This window comes from Oncorhynchus gorbuscha, linkage group LG18 (genome assembly GCF_021184085.1).
Source record: "Oncorhynchus gorbuscha isolate QuinsamMale2020 ecotype Even-year linkage group LG18, OgorEven_v1.0, whole genome shotgun sequence".
Taxonomy (NCBI): domain Eukaryota; kingdom Metazoa; phylum Chordata; class Actinopteri; order Salmoniformes; family Salmonidae; genus Oncorhynchus; species Oncorhynchus gorbuscha.
This window is the reverse complement of record NC_060190.1, coordinates 69,095,678-69,121,576: the sequence shown is the minus strand read 5'-3', so window position 1 is coordinate 69,121,576 and position 25,899 is coordinate 69,095,678. Positions and strand designations below refer to the sequence as shown.

Here is a 25,899-nt window from a genome sequence, read left to right as displayed (position 1 = left end):
ACTACAAAATAATTCCAGCATTCAAATGAATTGATAATATCAAATGTCACAAAACACCAAAAAGTGTGCTTAATGACATTCACCGAATGCCATTGATTCGACCTACATTAATTGAAATTGAAACAAATTGCCCTTTTTTTAGCCTGAAAAGTAGGGACTCATGAATGGGGCTGAAGCTGTCCCAGGATAAACGGTATGGTCACCATAACACACACAGTCAATGTAATAGACTAAGCTACATGACACTGTGTATTATCATGGACCAAACAGGCCCACCTGTATCCAGTCATGTAGCCTAGTGTGCTAAAAAGAAAATGGTGGGTAAACTCAGATTGCAGGTCGCAGTGGAAAAAGTTACACTCCCTATACTTTCAATGCATTTTCAGAAAAAGGTGGGCCAGCACCACTGGCGGTAGCCTACCCTATCAACCGAGGCAATGCTACACACACACACACACACACACACACACACACACACACACACACACACACACACACACACACACACACACACACACACACACACACACACACACACACACACACACACACACACACACACACACACACACACACACACACACACACACACACGCTTCATATAAAGCTGCATATGCCGAGTTCAAAACAACTGGGAATGCAGAAATGTCTGACTTCAGAGTGTTCAAGACGACCGCAAAAAAACGAGCTACGTTTTAAATGGTCACCCAACTTGGAATACCAAATCGGAAACTTGGGCATCTATCTAGAACTCCAACTTTCCGACCTGAAGATCACTGATGTACTGTAATGATTCCCAGTTATCTTGAAAGCTCTGTTAAGATATCACATTGTTTGTAGTTTTTATCCTATCATCACACAATCACTGTGTAGAAACAGAAACAATGAATTGCATTGTAAACAGTAAAATATGCTTGGAGCTCCGTCTGCCCCTTCTACGGCGCCGTTGTTTCGGGTCGCCGGCTGGGATCCGATCCATTGTCCTGGGTGGTAGGCCAAACAGAGGATCCGCTTCGGGGAAGTTGTATTCCTATGGTATTGTTGGTGAGTTGACTTTGCTATTACATCCAATAGTTCCTCCCGACTGTATGTAATAAAACCTAAGATTTTCTGGGGTAACATTGTAAGAAATAACACATAAAAAAACAAAATACTGCATAGTTTCCTAGGAACGCGAAGTGAGGCGGCCATCTCTGTCGGCGCTGGAAGTACGATAGACAGGTGGGGTTGTTCAATTAATTTGGAAGCTTTCAAAAAAACATTTACCACTGTAAAATGTATTTAGCACTGCATTTTAAAGACATAGGAGAATAGTTAAATTAGCATAATTTAGAGACCCCCTCCAAGTTTGACTTTTGTTGCATTTAGGGGAGCTGATCCCCCTGGCCCCCTCCTATTTTGCACCCCGACTCTGAGGCAATGCAGTAGAACAATGCAGTAGAACTTGAAGAGTAAATTAGTGTGCAGCATTAAATAGAAATACATGGCCTTTCACACCTCTTTCACTGTCATGAAAGAGTGGATACAGAAAAAATGTCTGTCATGTTAATGTTCTGAGAAGTGCTATTGTCTTGTGCAATTACACTGTCTGATCCTTTTCAGCATCACTGAATTGAAAATAAGCATCTCTGCAGCACTCAGTATTTCAAACTATTTAAGGTTACACCTGGGTTCATATCAGCTTACATCAGCTCAAACTGATATAGCCTAGCTATCTCCTTAAAAACCAGTTTAGATGGACTTCACCACCATTTTGCAAATAGATGTGACAAGCACCTTTCCATAGCATTCATCCATCCTCCTTAGTATTTAGCCTCACAACAGACACACCCTTTAAGAAGGCCCCATTAGTCTGACAGAGCATGAAGAGTTATTTATTTACTTTTAACCCTACAAAGCCTGCTGATATATTGGATCTTTACAGTAAAAATAATGATTATGGAAATGGTGAATGTGATCTAAAGGAGATTATAAACTGGGAGATTCGAGCCCTGAATGCTGTTTGGCTGAAATACGTGGTGTATCCGACTGTATACCATGGGTATGACGAAAAATGGCTATGTACTTCTCTAATTACGTGGTAATCAGCAATAAGGCACCTCGGGGGTTTGTGGTATATGGCCAATATACCACGGCTAAGGGCACTCCACCCTGCATCGCACATAAGAACAGCCCTTTGCCCTGGTATATTGGCCATATACCACACCCTTATTGGTTAATTCTAACTAGCCTTATAGTTTTGATATTATTTCCACTCATGGCATGTATAGTCAAAGAAGGTAACATTGAAATGTATTTGCCAATTTAATCTAGGATGCCATTTGATTTAATATCATCCTAACCATAAAATGTATGTACTTCATGTCATCAATCACTTTTCACAAACACAGAGCACCAGTGCCATGTACCTACTGTCAAGATGTGATCTACTGTCAGTGCCTCCATCATAGAGCTATAAGGAAAACATCCATCTCTTTGTAGTGGCAGACACCAAAGGGGTTAGATGCTAGTGACCTTCACATAGGCCCAAAACAGGAAGCTGAGGCAGCCAGCAAACCAAATAGCAGACATGCATGCAGGCAGGCAGGCTACGCACCACATCTGCTGAGGAAATACATGCTAAAGTGATTGACAGGTCCCTGGTGCCCTGCATTGCAGTGATCTGTGAGAGGGAGGGCAATCCACCTCACTCACACACAGACAGATACAACGCTAAAGCAGATCTCAATGGAAAGACCACAGACATTATGAATGTCATATAAATCTCCACAACTCTTCAACTACTGTTTAAATTATTACTTTTCCGTAAAAAAATTAAAATGAGGGAGCAGAATAATTAACAGATTGCTAAATTCATCTGTTCAGTGCTCTCGGGTCTAAGACAGACAGGATGAAGGTGTATAGATTAGTTAATCAAGACTTATGTGACAGTTCGTCCCTTTAAGGTCCATTCAATAGAATAGCTTGTTCACTGAGAAGAAGATAGAATGTCAGTGAAAGGCCTTTAAATTGTTTCCCACAGCAAACAGCCCACTCCAACTCTACAAACACCCCACTCCAACTCTACAAACACCCCACTCCAACTCTACAAACACCCCACTCCAACTCTACAAACACCCCACTCCAACTCTACAAACACCCCACTCCAACTCTACAAACACCCCACTCCAACTCTACAAACAGCCCACTCCAACTCTACAAACACCCCACTCCAACTATACAAACACCCCACTCCAACTCTACAAACACCCCACTCCAACTCTACAAACAGCCCACTCCAACTCTACAAACACCCCACTCCAACTCTACAAACACCCCACTCCAACTCTACAAACAGCCCACTCCAACTCTACAAACACCCCACTCCAACTCTACAAACACCCCACTCCAACTCTACAAACACCCCACTCCAACTCTACAAACACCCCACTCCAACTCTACAAACAGCCCACTCCAACTCTACAAACACCCCACTCCAACTCTACAAACACCCCACTCCAACTCTACAAACACCCCACTCCAACTCTACAAACACCCCACTCCAACTCTACAAACAGCGCACTTCAACTCTACAAACAGCCCACTCCAACTCCACAAACAGCCCAGAGGATAGGAAATAGGACACTAGCATTTGGTTATCGCACAATATAAAGGTACCTTCTTCCAAACTCGATGAGAGCAAGGGTTGAGAAATCCTACAGCAAAATAAATCCCATCACTTTCATCTATTTCATTTGTGTGCACACACTCTTCCATTATCAATTTTCTCCAGTGCCATGAGCGTCATTAAAATGTTATCCTCGTGGAACAGCATGACCAGATAGGTTTGCCCAGTGGTGGAAAAAGTACCCAATTGTAGAAATAGAAAATGAGTCAAGTCAAAGGCACCCAATAAAATACTACTTGAGTAAAAGTCTAAAAGTATTTGGTTTTAAATATAATTAAGTATCAAAATTAAATGTAATTACTCAAATAAGCTTACATTAAGTATCCAAAGTAAAAGTATAAATAATTTAAAATTCCTTATATGAAGCAAATCAGATGGCACAGTTTTCATTTTCTTTTTATTCATAGATAGCCATGGGAACACTCCAACACTCAGACAGCATTTACAAACGAAGCATGTTTGTTTAGTGAATCCACCAGATCAGAGGCAGTAGGGATGACCAGGGATGTTTTCTTGATAGGTGTGTGAATTGGACCATTTTCCTGCCCTACTAAGCATTCAAAATGTAACCTTTAAATTAGTAGTTTTGGGTGTCAAGTAAAATGTATGGTGTAAAACATACATTACTCTCTTTAGGAATGTAGTGAAGTAAACGTAAAAGTAGTAGTAGTAGTTTAAAGTATTTTTATTTAATTACTTTACACCACTGGGTTTGCCGCACCCATTATACCCTACATACCTATTTCACCGCTACTCTATGGCAGTGAATTCTATTGTCACAGTCATGGAGGGCTTGCATGACTGTTCACATCCAATGGGCTCTATGGCAGCGTTTCCCAAACTCGGTCCTCGCGACCCCAAGGAGTGCACGTTTTGGTTTTTGCCGTAACACTACACAACTGATTCAAATGATCAAAGCTTGATGATTAGTTGATTATTTGAATCAGCTGTGTGGTGTTATAGGGCACTCCGAGGACCAAGTCGGGGAACCCTGCTCTATGGCGACCGTGACGTAGCAAAACTGCAAAACTTTGTTGTTTACTTCTGGCGAAGACGTGCAAAACTCTGAGAATCACTTTTAGTAAATACGGAAGTAACGTTCTGCAACAAGCCAATTACTGCAATAATTAATGGATGCTGCCTCCGCCCCGTCAGCTAGTTCTCTCGCAGTAGTCGTAATAACCCAGAGCTCTGCTTACCAACCTGACCTGCTGTCCTCGTGGACTTGGTTATTGGAGGAATTCATATTGAATCTGCCATACAGAACGAGTCAAATCTCCCTTAGTTATGTTCATGTACACTTATTCTCCAGCCCCCTTTATGCATAACAGCATGTCCACATTACTATATTCCTCTTGAATAAGTTGAATCCTGGCAATTGTCGATTGCTATTGAGGGTCCTTCCGCTTGCTTGTCCATTGGAGTTGCACTCTGTACAATAGAGGTAATATAGTGGGAGAACCAGTCTCCAGCTCTTATGATGAGTTGTTCCGGTAATTGAGCGAGGTTGCATTACACAAACTGACTTCATAAATAAGTCTATTATGACATCCAGAGGACTATTGTACCACCGAATCAGAATGAAGTCATAGGATGTGTCCCACAAATAGAGACTATATTAACGAATCAAAACAGTCCTTTCATTATTCCTGTAATGAGCAGTGGGTTACTGCTGAATTATGCAGACTATGAATGCACAAGACCATGAATAAATGTATCTGTCCAATAAGGAGGGCTATTGTAGTATACCATACAGTAGGGAAGGGGAATTGTCTCAAAGAAAGACATGTTCTGTAATGAATGTTCTGACCTGGAATAAGGAGAAGTGTGCTGGACCATAGAATTAGAATGCTATCTGTATGTGCTGGACACTCATAGACGATTGGCTACCCCTTATAGTCTGTTACATCGATGAAGAAAATCCCTCCTGCAAACAGCTTGCCTCTGCACATTTATTTGTTGACGTTTCAGTCAAGCTGCCCTTTATTGTAAACATGCAGAGGTAATCGCCTGTAGCTTTAATTCCCAGCGCCACAAAGAGAAATAGTTTTGTGTGTGTGTGTTATAATATTTGCTCTCATGGGCTGTTTGATATTACATGGGAAGGCGAGTCATGACTCGTATATGATAGTTCATCCTGTCTGAAATTCTGCCTGGTTTTACCATTCATGAAACAAAGTTATTCGTTCATTGCAATGCTGTCTCATGAGGGATTATAAAATCCTGTAAAATAATAAATCCTGTAAAATAATAAATAATTCATTAAGCAGATGTTTTAAATGACATTTCCTCATTTTAAAATAATTACTTCAATGGATTTTAACTCAAATCTCCATTCCTTAGAAAATCTAGGAGGGTGAGAATTGAGTGCATTTCTGAAAATGTGTCACAAGTGGTTGCTATGCAACCAAATGCATGATTGTAAACACACATACACACACAATGGACTCACAATGTTCACAATGTGATTGTTTACTGACACTGTTTACTTGGTTCTAAGCGGGACTGGCACAAGAGGTCAACCTCCCGTCATATAAACTAATGAAGCATGGCCACGAAGTCGGATCAGCAAATATGTATCCATTAAGTTGAGATAGAGGATGTCAACAAAATATATCTCTACGGGTGTGTTTCATCAATTTAATCTGGAGTGCCAGTGCTCTGGGCGTTCGTAAATTCATCAGTTATTCTGCGCTCTGGCACATTCAGATGAGAGTGCTCTGAAGTTGGAATAGATAGCCAGAGTGAATCTACAAATACACCTATATTGCCTAGCTGGGATGTCAACAAAATACAGACTTCTTTGATATTGGCTAGCTGGAATGTTCATTGACTGGCTTGTTCATAAAACCTCTTGATATCAATAACGGCCATTCAGGTACATATTGAAATGCTATACTTGCAAAACAGCAAGTATGATTATTGGAGTCAACAATTGTCTTGTTTGAATCAGTCTCTAGGCTATATGATTCAGGACAGAGCTCACTAACATTAGACTTTAACGCCCTTGGAGCCATCTCTATATCCAGTCAAAGCAATGGCCTAATGTTCTCAAACCATCCAGTACCATCTTAAATTACTGTCCAGAGAAGAGCTGACCCTTTCAGAAGCCTGCAGAGAAAAATACACCCCAAAATGAGCATCCTATGAAACAACAGTGACGGTCTGGCACTGAGGTCTCTACATCCAAGATGTCCGACCATTGTTTTCAACGTAATCTACAGTACTCACACTCGCAAAAGCAGATTCATGGACTGTCTATATCCGGGTTGCATCCGGTTTACATGGCCCAACTTCACATGAGCATTAGCACACAATGCATACAGGGATCAGTGTGAGCAGCGACAACATCACACCATCCGAAAACATGGCAGACATTGAAAGAATATAGAATGTTAATATAATGGGCTGTGAGTGATGGAGAAAAACAAATCAGCCTCAGCGACAAATATTTGAATAACTCAATGGTTGTTTTGATTTGTGCACGAAGGTGGGGACTAAAGTCTCTTTCTTATGAGTTAGAAATGTTCTAATCTAACTTCTCTATAGATCCCCACAGTGGAGGTGTCATAATACCCCTAAAATCTTGCAATCAGGGAAATGGTTCCAATAATTTTTCCTATAGGGGATTTTAGAAACACTTAAAACAATGGCTGTGTTTCATTTATGCTTACCCTGGCGTGATGTTTTGATAACCGTGTAAATCTCTCTCAGACAAGGTGACTTTCAATATATTTTGCACTATTTACTCTCAGATTCGAAAACGCTAATTAGCATCAAAGTAGACATCATGCAAAACTTCAAATCTCTGCTAGTTTCTGCATGCCATCTCTCGTTGACACCTTTGCTAGCAGGTACAGTGTTTCCTCCTTTAAAAGTTGTGATCTATCACCGCGTGACTTAGAGGTACCCAGTGCCACGCCTTTATTGCTCCAGACCACCACAAGGGGGAGTTAGAGAACTCATTATGCTTTTGGGTCCCCACGTTTTTATATGACCAATCATATTGAGTGGTTACAATGACAAAATTGACGTGAACCAACCGTCCCTGGTGACTTTCTTCAGCAAAGATGGCTGACAAAACATTATAGAGGAAGAAAATGTAAGTTCTTATAACGTCATAACAAGTCAAGCAAAAAATGTACAATTGAGAGGAATATGTTAGTTAATGCAGAGAAAAACATATGCATCTTTTTTTGTCATAGTGTTTACCACTCCTGCTTCTGGGACATCAATGATTGCACATTGTAACAATGCAATAGACTAGAAACTTGATTTAAGTAAAGGCTGATTTGTAATTCATATATACAGAATAAAAAACAGTACATCCTCCCAGCACGCCCACAATCGTGCTGAATGACGCGTGGAAGAGAGCGAGGAACGAAATGGGAGTAACAATCCAGGCTATTTGCTCTGAGACCAGCATAATAATTTAATTAAACAAGTGAAGTCCAGCACGATTGTGCCCAAATGTATCAATTGTGGTTAACGCGATTGTGGCTTAAAACACTTTATCAATTGAAGTTAGAAGCAAAAGCCTACAATTACTTTAGCACTGTTTTGTGCTGCTCTGAGACAAGCATGGGGACTCTGAGAGAAGTCTACTCCCTCCTCCCCACCGGGGATTTGAACCCTGGTCTCTCGTCTGCACGACACAGGGATTTTTTTTAGCTAAATAGCCTAGTACTGTACTTCTGACCGTCACGTGGTACAGCGCCATATTTTACGTTCCATCCTAACAGAAACCCAGAGGGTTTTTCGGTTTTCATTGAAAAGAAATGCCATAATATTAATCAAATGAATTAAGCAAGGACCAGTCAAAAGATGGGACACACCTACTCATTCCACGATTTTTCTGTATTTACCATTTTCTACATTGTAGAACAATAGTGAAGACATCACAACTATGAAATAACACCGGTCTCCCGCATGCCCTGCATTCTGTAGTACAGACATGGCCTGCTCTCCCTTAAGCAAGGAATTAGGCACTGTCCCATGTTTACTACGGTATGTATTGTAGACTGCACAATAGCCTAATAAACAAATAAATACATTTTGTTAATAAAATAATGATAAAAAATACTCTTTCAGAATGAAAATGTTTATTTAGTTATGGATCCGTAATGAATTACTATGGGAATAAATATCACTGATCTACAGAAATATTGTAACAAAGTTGTCTAATGAAGGTAAATAATTTAGAATCCTCCAATCCTGTAGTCACGTTGTACAGCGCCATATTTTCCATTCCATCCTAATGGAAACCGTGTGGGTTTGTTTTTCATTTTTATCTGAATAGAAACACCATAATATTATTCAAATTAATTAAGCCAAATTTCTTAAAATCAATCCCATATACTATGTTATTATAAAAAAGGATTTCAATTCTCTGGTAATGCCAATACGGAATACTATCAAATGCTTCTCAAAGATCCCCTCTGATGGTCAAACTATCAATAACTTGCAGTAACAGAAAAAATGGCTGACAATTAAATGACTTGCCACAGAATGCTGCGGCAGCACACAAAGTGTGCCGCAGTATGACGCAACTTTTAAAGGAGGAATTTAAAACTTGCACAAGACAGTTCACAGAATTGTCCATTTTGAGAAACTTTGCCAATGTATTAATTACTACATTTAGGTAACGTTAGATAGTTAATCCAGAGATTCTTACCTTTGCCTCGATTCGGCAGTCTCGTCCAGATCATCATGGCATTTTGTAATTCCTTTTGATAGCCCCATTAGCACATTAGAAGGAAATATATTGATAAAACTCACCTTGTCCTAGAGAGATTTACACGGTTATGAAAAATTTACGCCAGGGTAAATCTGTACGAAATGCAGCCCTTATTTTAAGTGTTTCTAAAATCCCTAATGGGAAAAATTTATGTTGGAAAAATTATTGGAACCATTTCCCTGTTTGACTGCTTTATGGGTATTATGACTCATACTGTGGAATATGTGGCCGTCTATAGAAATTGTCATTATGGGCCTTGTGTCAGTTAAACTGCAGTATCGAAGCAAGACTTTAGGAACAGTAGAAACCGTGCTTCTAGACTGGATCCCTGGTCCCTTGGGGTGTGGTACTTGAAATTGGCAATCAAATAAAGCCAGCGGCACAATTTAAAATGAGGTCAACAATTCAGCGGCTGATTGACAAACTAGAGTACAGTGGGATGTATGACAGTCAAGGTTTGAGTTGGATATTTGGTTCTTGGTCTTAAGCTAAAACTGATGTGCTCTTGTTTCTGATCAATGTCAACGTCAATTAACCAATTAACTCAACACACTAATCAAATGTACTCATTTGGGATAATGAGATGCATAGCCAGAGGCCAATAAATATATTTCACAGGAAGTAATCCAGTGATCAAGCTATACCTCTGGTCAGTGTAAAACCTGTCAGAAACATTACACTGCACTGTATGTTTGAGAAAAATAAAGCTATTCTGTTCAAAATGTGCTGTATTCAGTCAATGACATTCACAGATTATATCATGCTACTCTATCTTCTTTATACACCTGGTTGAAAACAAAGAGCTTATAGTTTTACTGAGATACCTAGAGTACCAGAGAAGCCCAGCCACTCCTGGCTATTTTACTTCCCATATAGACAGTGTGGGCACCATCTGTCAATGGCCACGGATGAATGGAGCTGGAAGGAGTCTAAATATGTCTCACAGGGAACTTAAAATCAATTCAATATGGCTCAGTTTATTTCCCAGGTCCTATTTTCTGGAACCATTCACATATATCTCTGCATGGAGCATAAAGAGAGCTGCAGGATCACTGAGGGCCTAGCTGGTTGGTCAACCCACTGCAGCAGACTAGAGCTGAGACGGAATAGAACTCAGGAAACAACCTTATACACACAATCAATGACATCATGCTTCACACGCCAGAGAACAGCCCGTAGGATATTAGAAACAATAGCCTAAACGCATTGCAAACAATGGAGGTATTGTCCACCACCACCTGCAGTAACGGATCAAAACCCATGCTTCACAAGAATCAGGATACGGCTTTAAAACAAAATACTAAATCTGGGGCAGCATTCAAGAGAAAGCTTTTCAAGTGCATACAATATGAACACTGAGAGACGGTATACAACCCCTGGAGTTCATCTCAATCGATACCCAGCAAGATTAGCTCCATTCAGGGACAATGAGGACTGCAGTAGCAAGCAGGTGTTAGTGACAGCTGTAGTAAGGGGGCGTGCTGATGGGGAGAGGCATCGAGAGAGAGAGGGGCATTTTTGTTTTGTGCTGTAGAGAGCAACAGACACACAGCCAGGCTCGACAGGCAGGTAGAGGTCTGCAGGACAGAAAAAGTTGGTTTTACTCACCCAGCATCTGGCTGAAGAGAAGTTGCTCCAGGTCACCCAGGACAGTCACTACCAGCTCTGGATCCACCTTGAGGAAGGAGGATTGGCTCCCATCCCCTTGGCTCTTGGCCTCTGACTCCACAGAAGCTCCCACTGCCTGCTTCTTGCTGGCAGCCTTGGCCTTGCTGGAGAGGATCTCATCATCAGATTTTCCGTCCTCAGGGGCTTTACTCAGGGGCTTTACCTCTGCATACGGCGCCCGGGGGATCCGGCTCTGACTGGGTCTGACCAGACCAGAAGAAGCCGCCAATGGGCTGAAGGTTTTGGGTTTGCCCTGGAAGAGAGAGTGCTCTGACTTGGAGAGGTTGCGTGAGAGTGGCGCACCCCCTCGTCCGCCACCGCCACCCCCTCCTGCCAGCTTGGGCTTGCCTGCCTTGAGGGGTCCTGCTCCAGGTTTGGCCATGTCATCACACCACTTGGGCTCGTAGAGGTGTATCTTTTTCTCTGCATCGGTGAGCACGGCCAGGTTGGTCATGGACCTCTGCTTGCGGAGGTTGGAGGACACTGGAAGCCGCCCCTCAGAGCTACCTGCACGGTACACCCTCAGTTCCCCTCGTTGGGCGCTCTGGGGCACCCCCGACTTGCCCCTCTTGGCTGCCATGCCAACAGCTTTGCCCTCGGCTTGGCCGTACGTTTTGGTGCTTTCCGCCCTTTCCATCTTTAAATCTCCTTCTCTGCCTCCTTTCACGCTACTTCTGAGCATGCCTCCTGCATGAGAGCATTTCAAAAAGCATCAGCAAGGAGAGAGAAAAAAGTCTTCCTTTCAGTCCCCTTATCCTTTCAGGAGAAAACAAGAAAAGGCTAACAAGGCACAGTCCTTGGATTTTTGCTCTTCTTTGCAGACAGATTATTCATTTTTTCCTCTCCTCATTCCCTCTGCCTCTCTCTGTCTGCCTGACAGACTGCTGCAGCAGCTGTTGCAGTGCTGCTCAGGCTCTCCTTTCTCTTCTTTTTCCCCTGTCCTCTCTCTCTCTCTCTCTCTCTCTCTCTCTCTCTCTCTCTCTCTCTCTCTCTCTCTCTCTCTCTCTCTCTCTCTCTCTCTCTCTCTCTCTCTCTCTCTCTCTCTCTCTCTCTCCGTCCTCCCTGGCTCTGTTTTCTACTCCTCCTTTGAGCAGACCCTCCTGCCGCTGAAGCGCACAACAGCAGAATGACAATAGCACCAGACGCAACCACAATCCCTCCTCCTTCCTCTGCCTGTCATCTATCCTCCTCCTCCTCCTCCTACTCCCTTTCTCCATCCCTCCTCCCTTACTCCTCCTCTGTTGCATTTAAAGATGCTTCGCTCTGCCTCAGCAGAATGTGTGAAATGTAAGGGGGTGATGAGAAATGATAAACATGACATTTAAAAAAACTGGATAGCATTATTTTGATCACAGGCTTGTTATCACATGCTCTCGTCTCTCTCTCTCTAACCCTTTGTTCTTCCCACCTCCCTTTCTTCAGGCACGTTCTTCGCACACACAATTATGCATGATTTACTGGTGTGGAAATGTGGAAATGGTGAGGAAATCTGTGTCCAAAACCTCTCAACAACTGGAACATCCAGCTTATCTGTTTATCCTGTCTGAGCTGCCTTATTGCCTAACCCTTGTTTAATCAAAATAAATCATATATTTAAATCTACTGAGTGTTATCAGCATTTTACTTAAGTGGAACACTAGTCTAATGATGTTTCTATGATATAATAGCAATGCTGTCCGATAGGTTTCACAGTGCATCACTACCACATCAGTATCTCCCATACTGTACCAAAATCATATGGAGGTCATCATTTAATATGGACATTACCTGCTTATTCACAAAACAAATTGAATACATAGATTGATAATATGACACATGTATCAACAATTATTGATGGTAAACAAACAAAACAAGGGGCTGATATTTTGGCAGCTGTTTACAGTATGGAGGTTTTCAGGTCAGATCTTCTTTCACTATACAGTATCCCGCCTGGATGAGTGTAAATGGGTCTCAGCAGTGTGAAAGAGGACACACCCTATACCACGAGGCAGCACTTTATTTTACACTACAGAAATAACTAGGTAATGGCGTGGTAAATGGTAATTACACAGTTAACCTGTTAATTACTTGTTTGTTTCTCCGGGATTCAATAAAATAAGCACAACTCGGCACAATCTGATTCAACAATATCCAATTGAATATCAGGTACATACCAGAGGTAATACTATAAGATGTGTTAGCACACTTTGGAAAGAAATGCAGGCAGCATAAGCACTAAACCCAGGGAACAGCATCCAAACTAGACTTTCTTAGTATGCAAGTTAAGTATAGCACTGCAATTACTCAACCAGCATAATTACTGTCTGTTTCATCCCCTCCCCTTAGATCGTGCGTACTTTCATTTACTCTGAATGCTATTTTAGCTCCGCTAATTGTGCTTCTCGAATATTTAATTAATGTATTTATTTTGTCTTGAGACAGGTCTCTAAAATAGATATTTCAAATAGCATAATTTGTATGAATAGTGAATAAATAAAATAACACGGAGTGATGAGCTCTTTTAAGACCCTCCCTTACTGCAGCATCTTTAATGATATTCCACACACACACATATCTCTCAAGAGAACTCTGCAATGCTCCACAGCACATGTATGCACCATGGAAAATGAGGGCGGCTTCACCAGCCAGGAGGCTTTCTGATCACACATGCCCCGGTTCATTAGCCTCTCCACGTTCTATAACAGTAACATAGTACAATATATTTGGCATACATACTCATGATTCTTTTTGCAGATGTATGTATGTCCATAGTATGTGTGTATGATGACTCTTCACAATTGTGCTTCTATTGTTTGAGAAATCAAGGAAGCATTTCTAGGTTGTGCTCAATTTTTCTTATCCAGGATAACCAATCAACTACTGGTAAAAACACTGCATGACCTGGTTTTCTTTGCTTTGATGCAACTGACCAGTTTGTTACAATGCCTTGAGGGCCCTTTCCCACTCTGCTCTCCCACTGTGCCTACACGCTCCACTGGCCTGATATGTAGGTCCCGGGGCGCCTGGGGTTCTTCTGAGACCCATGAAGTCATTTGATGGGTCTTAGCGAGGTGGCCTGAAAACAATGTAACGTCTTGTTCTGGCTCGTCAAAAGCAATACCCCCACGCTTCAGTCCATTGATGATGACCTCACTCCTCACTCCCAAGCTGCTCTGACAAGCTTGGTTCCTGTTGTGTAGACATTGTGGATGGGATTAAGTTGATTACCACATTTTGAAAGTATTTTTTATGTGAACATATTTGTAATATGTAGATGGATAAAAAATGCAATTACATCAAGTCCTTTCAGCAACACTGGTGCATAACCAACATATGAACTGTGCATGAGTCCTCGTAAAGAGAAAGTTAGCACCTAAAAGTAGCTTATACGGCTAAGTAATTTCCTGATTGTTCTGGACATTGAAACATGTTTGAGTGCTGGGCTAATGAACTAAGACATTGTAACATATCTGAGTGCTGGGCTAATGAACTAAGACATTGTAACATGTCTGAGTGCTGGGTTAATGAACTAAGACATTGTAACATATCTGAGTGCTGGGTTAATGAACTAAGACATTGTAACATATCTGAGTGCTGGGCTAATGAACTAAGACATTGTAACATATCTGAGTGCTGGGTTAATGAACTAAGACATTGTAACATGTCTGAGTGCTGGGTTAATGAACTAAGACATTGTAACATATCTGAGTGCTGGGCTAATGAACTAAGACATTGTAACATATCTGAGTGCTGGGCTAATGAACTAAGACGGTGCTTAGAAAACTTTTTATAGTCCCATACCCCTTCAAACATTCCTCCAGCTGTGTACCCCCTATAGCTGTGTACCCCCTGTAGCTGTGTACCCCCTGTACCTCCAGCTGTGTACCCCCTATAGCACCAGGGTCAGCGCACTCTCAAATGTTGTTTTCTGCTATCATTGTAAGCCTGCCACACACACACTATAAGATACATTTATTAAACATAAGAATGAGTGTGAGTTTTTGTCACAACCCGGCTCGTGGGAAGTGACCAGGGCACAAATAATATAATAATAATCAATAATGTTGCTCTTTATTTTGCAATCTTACATATAAAACCTTATTTGAATAACTCACAACAGGTTAATGAGAAGAGTGTGCTTGAAATGATTCACATAACTCTGAAATGTTGGGTTGTATTGGAGAGAGTCTCAGTCTTAAATCATTTTCCAAACACAGTCTGTGCCTGTATTTCGTTTTCCTGCTAGTGAGGGACGAGAATCCACTCTCACATAAGTACTTGGTTGCAAAGGGCATCAGTGTCTTAACAGTGCTATTTTCAAGGCAGGCAAGAAACTCTGAGCGTGGCCCTATCCCGAAATCTGGCAGTGGCTTCTGATTAAATTAAATTTTCACAAAACCGCTTGTTGCAATTTCAATGAGGCTCTCTTGTTCAGATATCGGTAAGTGGACTGGAGGCAGGGCATGAAAGGGAAAGGGGTGTTGGGAAAGTACCTGCGTAATTGCGCACCCAGCTCACTCAGGTGCTTTGCTATATTACATTTGACATTGTCCGTAAGCTTGAGTTCATTTGCACACAAAAAAAATCATACAATGATGGAAAGACCTGTGTGTTGTTCTTGTTAATGCAGACAGAGAAGAGCTCCAACTTCTTAATCATAGCCTCAATTTTGTCCCGCACATTGAATAGATTTGTGCAGAGTATCTGTAATTCTAGATTCAGATCAATCAGGCGAGAAAAAACATTGCCCAGATAGGCCAGTCGTGTGAGAAACTCGTCATCATGCAAGCGGCAGACAAGTGAAAATTATTGTCTGAAGAGGAAACTTTAAGCTCATCTCTCAATGAAAAAAAAATGTGTCAATACTTCTTGATAACCAGCACACTTCTGTATGTTGTAAAAATACACGAGAGTTCAGGGGCCTTGCTTTAACAAACTTAACATTTTTAATTGTAGTGTCCAAAACATATTTCAAACTGTCAGGCATTCCCTTGGCAGCAAGAGCCTCTGGGTGGATGCTGCAGTATACCCAAGTGGCGTCGGGAGCAACTGCTTGCACGCATGTTACCACTCCACTATGTCTCCTTGTCATGGCTTTTGCCTCGTCAGTACAGATACCAACACATCTTGACCACCAAAGTCCATTTGATGTCACAAAGCTGTCCAGTACTTTAAAAATATCCTCTCCTGTTGTGTTGATTTCCAGTGGTTTGCAGAAGAGGATGTCTTCCTTAATTGACCCGCCATAAACGTAATGGACATATACCAGGAGCTGTGCCAGGCCCGCCACGTCTGTTGACTCATCCAGCTGTAACGCATAGAATTCACTGGCTTGTATGCAAAGCAGTAATTGTTTCAAAACATCTCCTGCTATGTCACTGATGCGTCATGAAAGTCATGATCATGATCTGTGTATGTTTTTTGGGCCTTTTCCCCCAGCATGGTCCCAGCCATATCCGTGGCAGCAGGAAGAATGAAGTGCTTCACAATAGTATGGGGCTTGCCTGTCCTAGCCACTCGTTAGCTCACCATATAAGACGCTTCTAGCCCCTTCTTATTAATGTTATCTGTTGCTTTTATACATGTCTTACTACTCGAAAGTCGTCTTAATTCTCGCCCAAAAAACTCCTGTGGCTTATTTTTCAAATTGGCATGTTTTATTTCTAAATGCCTGCGCAAGAGTGAAGGTTTCTCGCGAGAGAGTAACGGTTAATTTGATTGGATGTTAATCATTTGACAAGGCTACCTGTATTTGAAATTGTGTTGTTATTTTGCTGAACAGTAGATGGTTTAATTTTATACTTGGCAGTGACCATTCAGGCGCTAGAAAAAGCTTACCCAACTGTATAGCCCCGTTGGGAAATAGAAATGGACTGTTTGAAAATGTGACAAATATTTTTTTATATATATTTTTTTTATATATATACGTATATATATTTTGAAATTGTGAATCACATTTTTATTTGGCCTACCCCCAACGGCATTGCGCTTACCCCAGTTTGGGAATATCTGAACTAGGACATTGTAACATATCTGAGTGCTGGGTTAATGTACTAGGACATTGTAAGATATCAAATTTGTTACAATGTCCTCGTACATTAACCCAGCACTCAGATGTTACAATGTCCTAGTTCTGTTACAATGTCCTACTACATTAACCCAGCACTCAGATATGTGAGTGCTGAGTTAATGTACTTTGACATTGTAACATACAGTGCCTTGCAAAAGTATTCATCCTCCTTGGCATTTTTCCTATTTTGTTGCATTACAACCTGCAATTTCAATAGATTTGTATTTGTATTTCATGTCATGGATATCCTCAAAATAGTCCAAATTGGTGAAGTGAATTGAAAAAAATACAAATACAAAAAAGGTTGAAGTGGTGCGTGCATATGTATTCACCCCCTTTACTATGAAGCCCCTAAATAAGATCTGGTGCAACAAATTACCTTCAGAAGTCACACAATTAGTTAAATAAAGTCCACGTGTGTGCAATCTAAGTGTCACATGATCTGTCACATGATCTTAGTATATATACACCTGTTCCGAACAGCCCCAAGTCTGCACAACCACAAAGCAAGGGTCATCACTAAGCGAGCATCACCATGAAGACCAAGAGCTCTCCAAACAGGTCAGGGACAAAGTTGTGGAGAAGTACAGATCAGGGTTGGGTTATAAAAAAAATATCTGAAACTTTGAACATCCCACGGAGCACCATTAAATCCGTTATAAAAAAAATGAAAGAATATTGCTCCACAACAAACCTGTCAAGATAGGGCCGCCCACCAAAACTCACAGACCAGGCAAGGAGGGCATTAATCAGAGGCAACAAAGAGACCAAAGATAACCCTGAAGGAGCTGCAAAGCTCCACAGCAGAGATTGGAGTATCTGTCCACACTTTAAGCCGTACACTTCACAGAGCTGGGAGTGGCCAGAAAAAAAAGCCATTGTTTTAAGAGTAAAATAAGCAAACACATTTTGTGTTAGCCAAAAAGCATTTGGGAGACTTCCCAAACATATGGAATAAGATACTCTGTTCAGATGAGACTAAAATGTAGCTTTTTGTCCATCAAGGAAAATACTATGTCTGGTGCAAACTCAACACCTCTTATCACCCTGAGAAAACCATCTTTTTCATTGGCAGGGACTGTGAAACTGGTCAGAATTGAAGGAATGATGGATGGAGCAAAATACAGGGAAATTATTGAGGGAAACCTGATTCAGTCTTCCAGATATTTGAGACTGGGATTGAGGTTCACCTTCCAGCAGGACAATGACCCTAAGTTTACTGCTAAAGAAACACGGGGGAAACATTTAAATGTCTTGGAATGGCCTAGTCAAATCCCAGACCTCAATCCAATTGAGAATATGTGGTATGACTTAAAGATTGCTGTACACCAGAGGAACCTGGATGTGCCAAGCTTATAGAGACATACCCCAAGAGACTTGAAGCTGCAATAGGTTGATCTACAAAGTATTGACTTTGGGTGGCTGAATAGTTCTGCACGTTTTCAGTTATTTTGTTTTATTCTTGTTTGTTTCACAAGAAAAAATCTTCAAAGTGGTAGACATGTTGTGTAAATCAAATGATACAATCCCCCCCAAAATAAATTTTACTTCCAGGTTGTAAGACATCAAAATAGGAAAAATGCCAAGGGGAGTGAATACTTTCGCAAGCCACTGTATCTGAGTGCTGGATTAATGCACTAGGACATTGTAACATATCGGAATGCTGGGTAAATGAACGAGGACATTGTAACATAGCTGAATGCTGGGTTAAAAACGTAATTGGGATCGGTGTACCATCCGGGTTGAGTTAAAGAAGGCTAATGCGATTAGCATGAGGTTGTAAGTAACAAGAACATTTACCAGGACGTAGACATATCTGATATTGGCAGAAAGCTTAAATTCTTCTTAATCAAACTGCACTGTCCAATTTACAGTGGCTATTACAGTGAAATAATACATTGCTATTGTTTGAGGAGAATGCACAGTTTTGAACAAAAAAATGAATAATAAACAAAAGAGGCACATTTGGGCAGTCTTGATACAACATTTTGAACAGAAATGCAATGGTTCATTGGATCAGTCTAAAACGTTGCACATACACTGCCGACCATCTAGTGGCCAAAATCTAAATTGCAGCTGGGCAGGAATAATACATTATGGCCTTTCAAATATGATGGTACAAATAAAATATAAAAGAACAGTTGTTTTTTAATTTGTATTTTATTTTACCAGATCTATTGTGTTCTCCTACATTACTTTCACATTTCCACAAACTTCAAAGTGTTTCCTTTCACATGGTACCAAGAAAATGCATATCCTTGCTTCAGGGCCTGAGTTACAGGCATTTAGATTTGGGTATGTCATTTTCGGCAAGAAATTAAACAAAGGGATGGATACTTAAGAGGACATTGTAACTCATATTTGAGTGCTGCGTTATTGGACTAGGACATTGTAACATATCTGAGGACTGGGTTATTGAACTAGGACATTGTAACATATCTGAGAGCTAGGAGGGAGACACCCTTCCTCAGGAGAGGCCAGGGTGGACCAGCATCCAGAATCCAGCCGCTGCTTTCCCACACATCTGGAGACTAATCTGACTCTACGATTCACCAGCTGTGTGTGTGTGTGTGTGTGTGTGTGTGTGTGTGTGTGTGTGTGTGTGTGTGTGTGTGTGTGTGTGTGTGTGTGTGTGTGTGTGTGTGTGTGTGTGTGTGTGTGTGTGTGTGTGTGTGTGTGTGTGTGTGTGTGTGTGTGTGTGTGTGTGTGTGTGTGTAAGTAAAGAGGCTATGGGGTGGACAGCTCCACAGCTGCCAATGAACTGGAGAGTCTATGTAATTATTCTGTGACGGCTCAGCTGCTGTGGCAAAACCATGATGATGTTGCAACATATCAAAGATACAAAGGAACGTTCCTGCCCAGTGTGTGTGTGTGTGTGTGTGTATGTGTGTGTGGTGTCAAAGAAAAGCAGAAGGATCCTTGATGTCCTACCATAAAGATACAACTCCTTTCAAACATTAATGAAATCATTGTGCTGAGTGGAATGTGAGCCTGAGGGTCCAGGATATTGTAAAAACCTGAATAGTAATGTGAGTGCATTTTCTTCTCCCAACTTTCCCCATATGCTGAATATTAGTATATTCCTGCTGAGCTCAATATGCTGGAGACCTGTAGAGGAAGGAAGATGAAAACTACTAAGTCATCTTGCTCGTTTCAAGTCTCACCAAAGTGATTATCTTTCTTCCTTTTTTTAACCTGGGAGTGTTTTGTGTGCTGTCATAGAAATAATCCTATTATATTGTTCCTGGACATACCACCATCAATTTCAAAATGTTCACAGGTGTTGTTTCCAAAATGGCTGCCATAGATCAGCTGGTTTAACCTGGTGGTAAGGGTAGGCAACAACACATCTGCCACACTGATCCTCAACACCTGGGCCCGTCAGGGGAGCTAGCTTAGTCCCCTCCTGTACTCCCTGTTCACCCACGACTGAGTGGCCAAGCATGACTCCAACACCATCATTATGTTTCCTGACGACAAGGATGAGACGGCCTATAGGGAGGGGGTCAGAAACCTGGTGGTGTGGTGCCAGGACAACAACCTCTCCCTCAATGTGAGCAAGACAAAGGAGATGATCGAGGGCTATAGGAAAAGGAACGCCAAACAGGCCCCCAATAACATCGACGGGGCTGTAGTGGCAAGAGTTTCAAGTTCCTTGGTACCGGTACCCCGCTTATATAGCCTCGTTATTGTTATCTAATTTTATTTACTTACTTATTTACTTACATTTTTTAAAACTTTAGTTTATTTTGTAAATAGTTTCGATTTCTACTCTATTTCTTGTTGGTTAAGGGCTTGTAAGTAAGCATTTCACGGTAAGGTTGTATTCGGCACATGTGACAAATAAAATTTGATTTGATGAAACTACACACTGATTACACTTATGAAGCCACATACTGATTATACTGACGAAGCCACACAGAGAACATTCTCAATATGGAATAAACATATATCCTCTCAATAGAGAGCGGACCTCTCTTTACCCCTTTATCAATACTGTCTAAGACAAAATGATGGGTTGGAAGAGACCCCAGGGCTGTCCTGAGGGGATGTGAGGCACTCTCTGACAGGAGGCGAAAGTGCGTTCCAGATCAAATCACTGGATCCCTCAGTCCTGCAACTGTCCATTCGGCCCTAAAGACCACTCAACCACTCAACCTCCCACCACCCTCTACTAGGGGAATATAGTGAGGGGCCATCACCCTCTCTCAGAGGAATACAGTGAGGGGCCACCACAGCCTCTCCCAGAGGAATATAGTGAAGGGCCACCCACAGCCTCTCTCAGAGGAATTACAGTGAGTGGCCACCACAGCCTCTCCCAGAAGAATATAGTGAGGGGCCACCACAGCCTCTCCCAGAAGAATATAGTGAGGGGCCACCACAGCCTCTCCCAGAAGAATATAGTGAGGGGCCACCACAGCCTCTCTCGGTCATTACTATAATTAAGAGACACTACAAAGACTTTATAACTACTCAGAAGGCTTTTATAACTACTTACAAGGCTTTTATAGTAAAAGTGGTTTTCTGAGTTCCTTTTCTCATTATCTGCACGCTGGGTGTTCCTAAAGAGTACTAATCAGGGCAACACTTAGACCCCTCTCTCTCCATTACAGGCTCAGAGTGACTTTCGTATTCTCCTTTCATATTCTCCTCTTACTGTAGGTCCATGTTAGTTAAACTATAGGTTGACATTGTGTTTTTTTGTAGACAGGGATGTTTGCAAATTGATATTTTTGCAGAATGACTATTCCAATGTCCAATCCTCATGTCCCTTAGCAGTCTGAAAACTTGGTACTAAACATTTTCACAGACATGTCACTGTGAAATGAATCGCTATGTTCCTATTCAACATTTGAAGATGCAAAACATATACATTCTCTGGAAAGAATAAAACAGACAATGGAGTTTAAAGTTAAGATCTTCGAATGGCTTTTTAAACAGTTTTGACATACATTTCACGGCAAGTGTACTCCAGAGATGTAGAAACATTTTGGAAACCGTCGTATGCTGTATGGGTTTTAAGATTGATTTTGACAGTCGGGAAAACATATTTTCCCACATGTGCGTTTACGAAAAACAGTATTTATATAACAGCAGCAGTGAGATGCAGTTGTGACAAACTGCTGGAGGAGATCCTAGGTCCTGATGTATAAAACAGGTGGGGAGTAATGAAGTGTTTACTGTACTGTATGTTGGCAGTCTCTGTAGTGAGAACTAGTGAAAGGGCCGGTGCATACTAACAGTGGAATACTATAACAACCAGTACATATTTGTGTGACATGCTGTCCTGTTTACTGAAAGACAACTGCTTGTCAATATGTCCTAATTTGCTGTGTTGCCATGACTGACAAAAAGATAGGGTGTGATCTGTTAGCAAAATAAAAGATAGGGTGTGATCTGTTAGTAAAATAAAAGATAGGGTGTGATCTATTAGCAAAATAAAAGATAGTGTGTGATCTGTTAGTAAAATAAAAGATAGGGTGTGATCTATTAGCAAAATAAAAGATAGTGTGTGATCTGTTAGTAAAATAAAAGATAGGGTGTGATCTGTTAGCAAAATAAAAGATAGTGTGTGATCTGTTAGCAAAATAAAAGATAGTGTGTGATCTGTTAGTAATTTAAAAGATAGGGTGTGATCTGTTAGTAAAATAAAAGATAGTGTGTGATCTGTTAGCAAAATAAAAGATAGTGTGTGATCTGTTAGCAAAATAAAAGATAGGGTGTGATCTGTTAGTACAATAAATGATAGGGTGTCATCTGTGATATAAAGTAGCTTACCATGGTTGAATCATCTGATAAAAACTCTTAAGGATCGTCCCCTTTTTTTCAATTTTCGCCTACAATTCTAACTGCCTGTAGCTCAGGCAATGAAGCAAGGATGTGCATATTCTTGGTACCATTTGAAAGAAAACACTTTGAAGTTTGTGGAAATGTGAAAGGAATGTAGGATAATATAACACATTAGATCTGATAAAAGATAATAAAAAGAAAGAAAAACTTTTATTTAAAAAAAAATTGTACCATTATCTTTGAAATGCAAGAGAAAGGTCATAATGTGTTATTCCAGCCCAGCTGCAATTTATATATTTGCCACTAGATGGCAGCAGTGTATGTGCAAAGGTTCAGACTGATCCAATGAACCATTGCATTTCTGTTCAAAATATTGTGTCAAGACTGCCCAAATATGCCTCGTTTGTTTTTTAATACATTTTCATGTTGAAAACATGAATTCTCCTCAAACAATAGCATGGTATTCTTTCACTGTAATAGCTACTGTAAATTGGACAGTGCAGTTAGATTAACAAGAATTTAAGCTTTCTGCCAATATCAGATATATCTATGTCCTGGTAAATGTTCTTGTTACTTACAACCTCATACTAATCACATTAGCCTACATTAGCTCAACCGTCCCGCAGGGCACCCACCAATCCTGAAGAAGTTTTAAAACATGGTCCGGGGACAGAATTGATCCTAACCATAGAGTGAAATGTAAATAGATTTCTGTTGACAATGAACATGGAAAAACAACATTATTGGACAGCATAGTTGGAAACAATCCCACCACCTGCATCCTGCGAAATCCCAATTCAACCTGTGATCACAAGCGACAACAACAAAAGATTGTCTAGAAACATTTTCCAATGGTTTTATGTTTCCTCAAGGATATCAGAGTACAATTGACCATAGTTTCTACTAGTCCTGGTATATGCAAAATCATGACCAAATGTAAGGCTGTTTCTTTGTACATTTGGCCTCAATGCCTCAGATGAGAGCTCCAGATCAGAGAGGATGCATACACTGTAAATACAAAAGTATATGGACACCCCTTCAAATGTGTGGATTTGGTTACTTCAGACACAGTCTTCTCAGAAGAGTGGAGGCTGTTATAGCAGCAAAGTGGTGACCAACTCCATATTAATGGCCCTGATTTTGGAATGATATATTTGACAAGCAGATGTCTACATACTTTTTGCCAGTTTGTCAGGATGGATTTAGACAGATAAGTGTCTGAAAACGACTACAAATACCCATAAAGCCTGCTCAGATAACCTACTACAGCAGGAGGACTAGATTTGGTACCAAACCCTGGATCTGGAGATTTGTGTAACACCTTAATCACATTGGTGTAGGACTGGGGCAGTAAACCCTATGACATATTTTCATTGAATTGGTTAAAAAGAATGTCTACAAGATGTTTAATGGAAGTCGAACCGAATGTGGTATCCAAAACCAGTTTGTTCTTCAATCCTCAAGCAGTAGTATACTTTGTCGTTGAGTTAAATAGGCCAACCCTAATACTAGTACTGTACAGTGAACGTGGTGAGACAACGAGTGAATGTGACTCACCCAGGTCATCACAGCACACCTCCATGGAGTCAGAGGAGCAGTCACTCAGGTCCTCCAGAGAAGAGGCATCATCATCCTGGACATTCAACCTACATGCACAGCATGACCATCAATTTGCACCACCATACAATTCTGTCAGTGTAACTGATAGAACAGGGACATTCATATAATACATTTTTACACTACAATATGTTGTACTGAATAGCCTATATAATAATGTGTTCCCACTAGGCACCTGGTTGACTCAACGTTGTTTCCATGTAATTTCAATGATATTATATTGAACCAAGTGGAACAGATGTTGAATTGACATCTGTCCCCAGTGGATTGTCTTAAACGTATTCCAGACATTCTCCTAGTGAGTATACATTAAAGAAGAGCTGATGCTATCAGTGTACCCTTACCTGAACCTGAAAGGTGCCACAGTGGCCATGTTACTACGGGCTGGCTCACTCCCTCTGCGTGGCACACTGACTGTCTGCCTGGTACCACCACCACCACTCTGGCTCAGATGGGACGCTCTATGTTTGTTGTTGGACATGTCTTTTTTAGGAGCGATCATGCCATGGCAGGAGAGGTTCCTCGGCTCCCTCTGCTCCTGACGGGTGGTCATCAACACAGCGCTGATCAGATTCCCGTTCCCTGTTTTAGTGTTGGAGAGCCTGCTTTGGCCTGAGTGGAGATCACCACCAGAGAGCTTCGACAGGGCATCCTGCGCATCTCCATTATCGTCCAGACGGCTGTGGCGAACCCCGCCTGAGGCCCAGTTCCCATTGGCATTTCTCCTGGTGTGAAGTTCTCGAAAAGCCTTCTGGGATAAAGCATTGCTGCTGCGGAGGTCCAGGGTGTCCTTGGAGCGTGGTGGTGGTGTCTGTCTCTTGGGGACCTGGGGGCTGCTGTAGGCTGACCGGCTGATGGTGCCTCTCTCTGGGGCATAGGAGACTCTGGAGGAGGAGCCAGTGGGACAGATACCACCCCTCAAAGCTGCACTACTCAGCAGTTCATTTGAAAAGGATGAAGATGATGAAGAGTAGGAGGGATGCATTTTGGTGCTGAGTTGAAACTGTGCTGTGGAGTTAGATAGGGCGCTGCCCCCCTGATGTTTGGGGTCCAGTTTGGAGAGGGGGGTTATCCTCTGGGGAAGGGGGATACCAGAGACCAGACCTGAGCTTGGTTGGGCCTGGGATATGGTCTTGATGTTCACACCGCTGCTCATGGTTTTCTGAAAGAAAAATAATTTTAAAAATGACATGATGCTCTTCATATTTCATATTTCAGCCTTTGTTTACATGTGGATGAGACCAAGTGAAAGTCTCCAAACTATTACCATGCTACAATTGATTGATTCTAAATTGTTGCCTTTTTCATGGTGTTTTCTTGACTACAAATGTCGGATCTTAATTTAATCCCTTTCAAATCAAATTTTTTTTG

At 41.3% G+C, this 25,899-nt stretch overlaps 1 protein-coding gene across 15 annotated transcripts in view; it reads right to left on the bottom strand.

Moving 5' to 3' along the window:
- Positions 1-25,899, bottom strand: part of LOC124002853 (neuron navigator 1-like) — a 163,662-nt gene that overhangs the window by 87,350 nt on the left and 50,413 nt on the right. For 11 of the 15 annotated variants that reach the window (XM_046310603.1, XM_046310593.1, XM_046310597.1 and 8 more), the window contains exons 2-3: positions 24,873-25,690; positions 24,469-24,557 (exon numbers count right to left, since the gene is read on the bottom strand). In XM_046310603.1, the coding sequence (XP_046166559.1) occupies positions 24,469-24,557; positions 24,873-25,684 (901 nt within the window). In that variant the 5' untranslated portion in view covers positions 25,685-25,690. Of the gene's footprint in view, positions 1-11,012; positions 12,207-24,468; positions 24,558-24,872; positions 25,691-25,899 lie in introns of those variants that run through there. The other 4 variants (XM_046310605.1, XM_046310609.1, XM_046310606.1 and 1 more) reach the window with 1 other exon arrangement.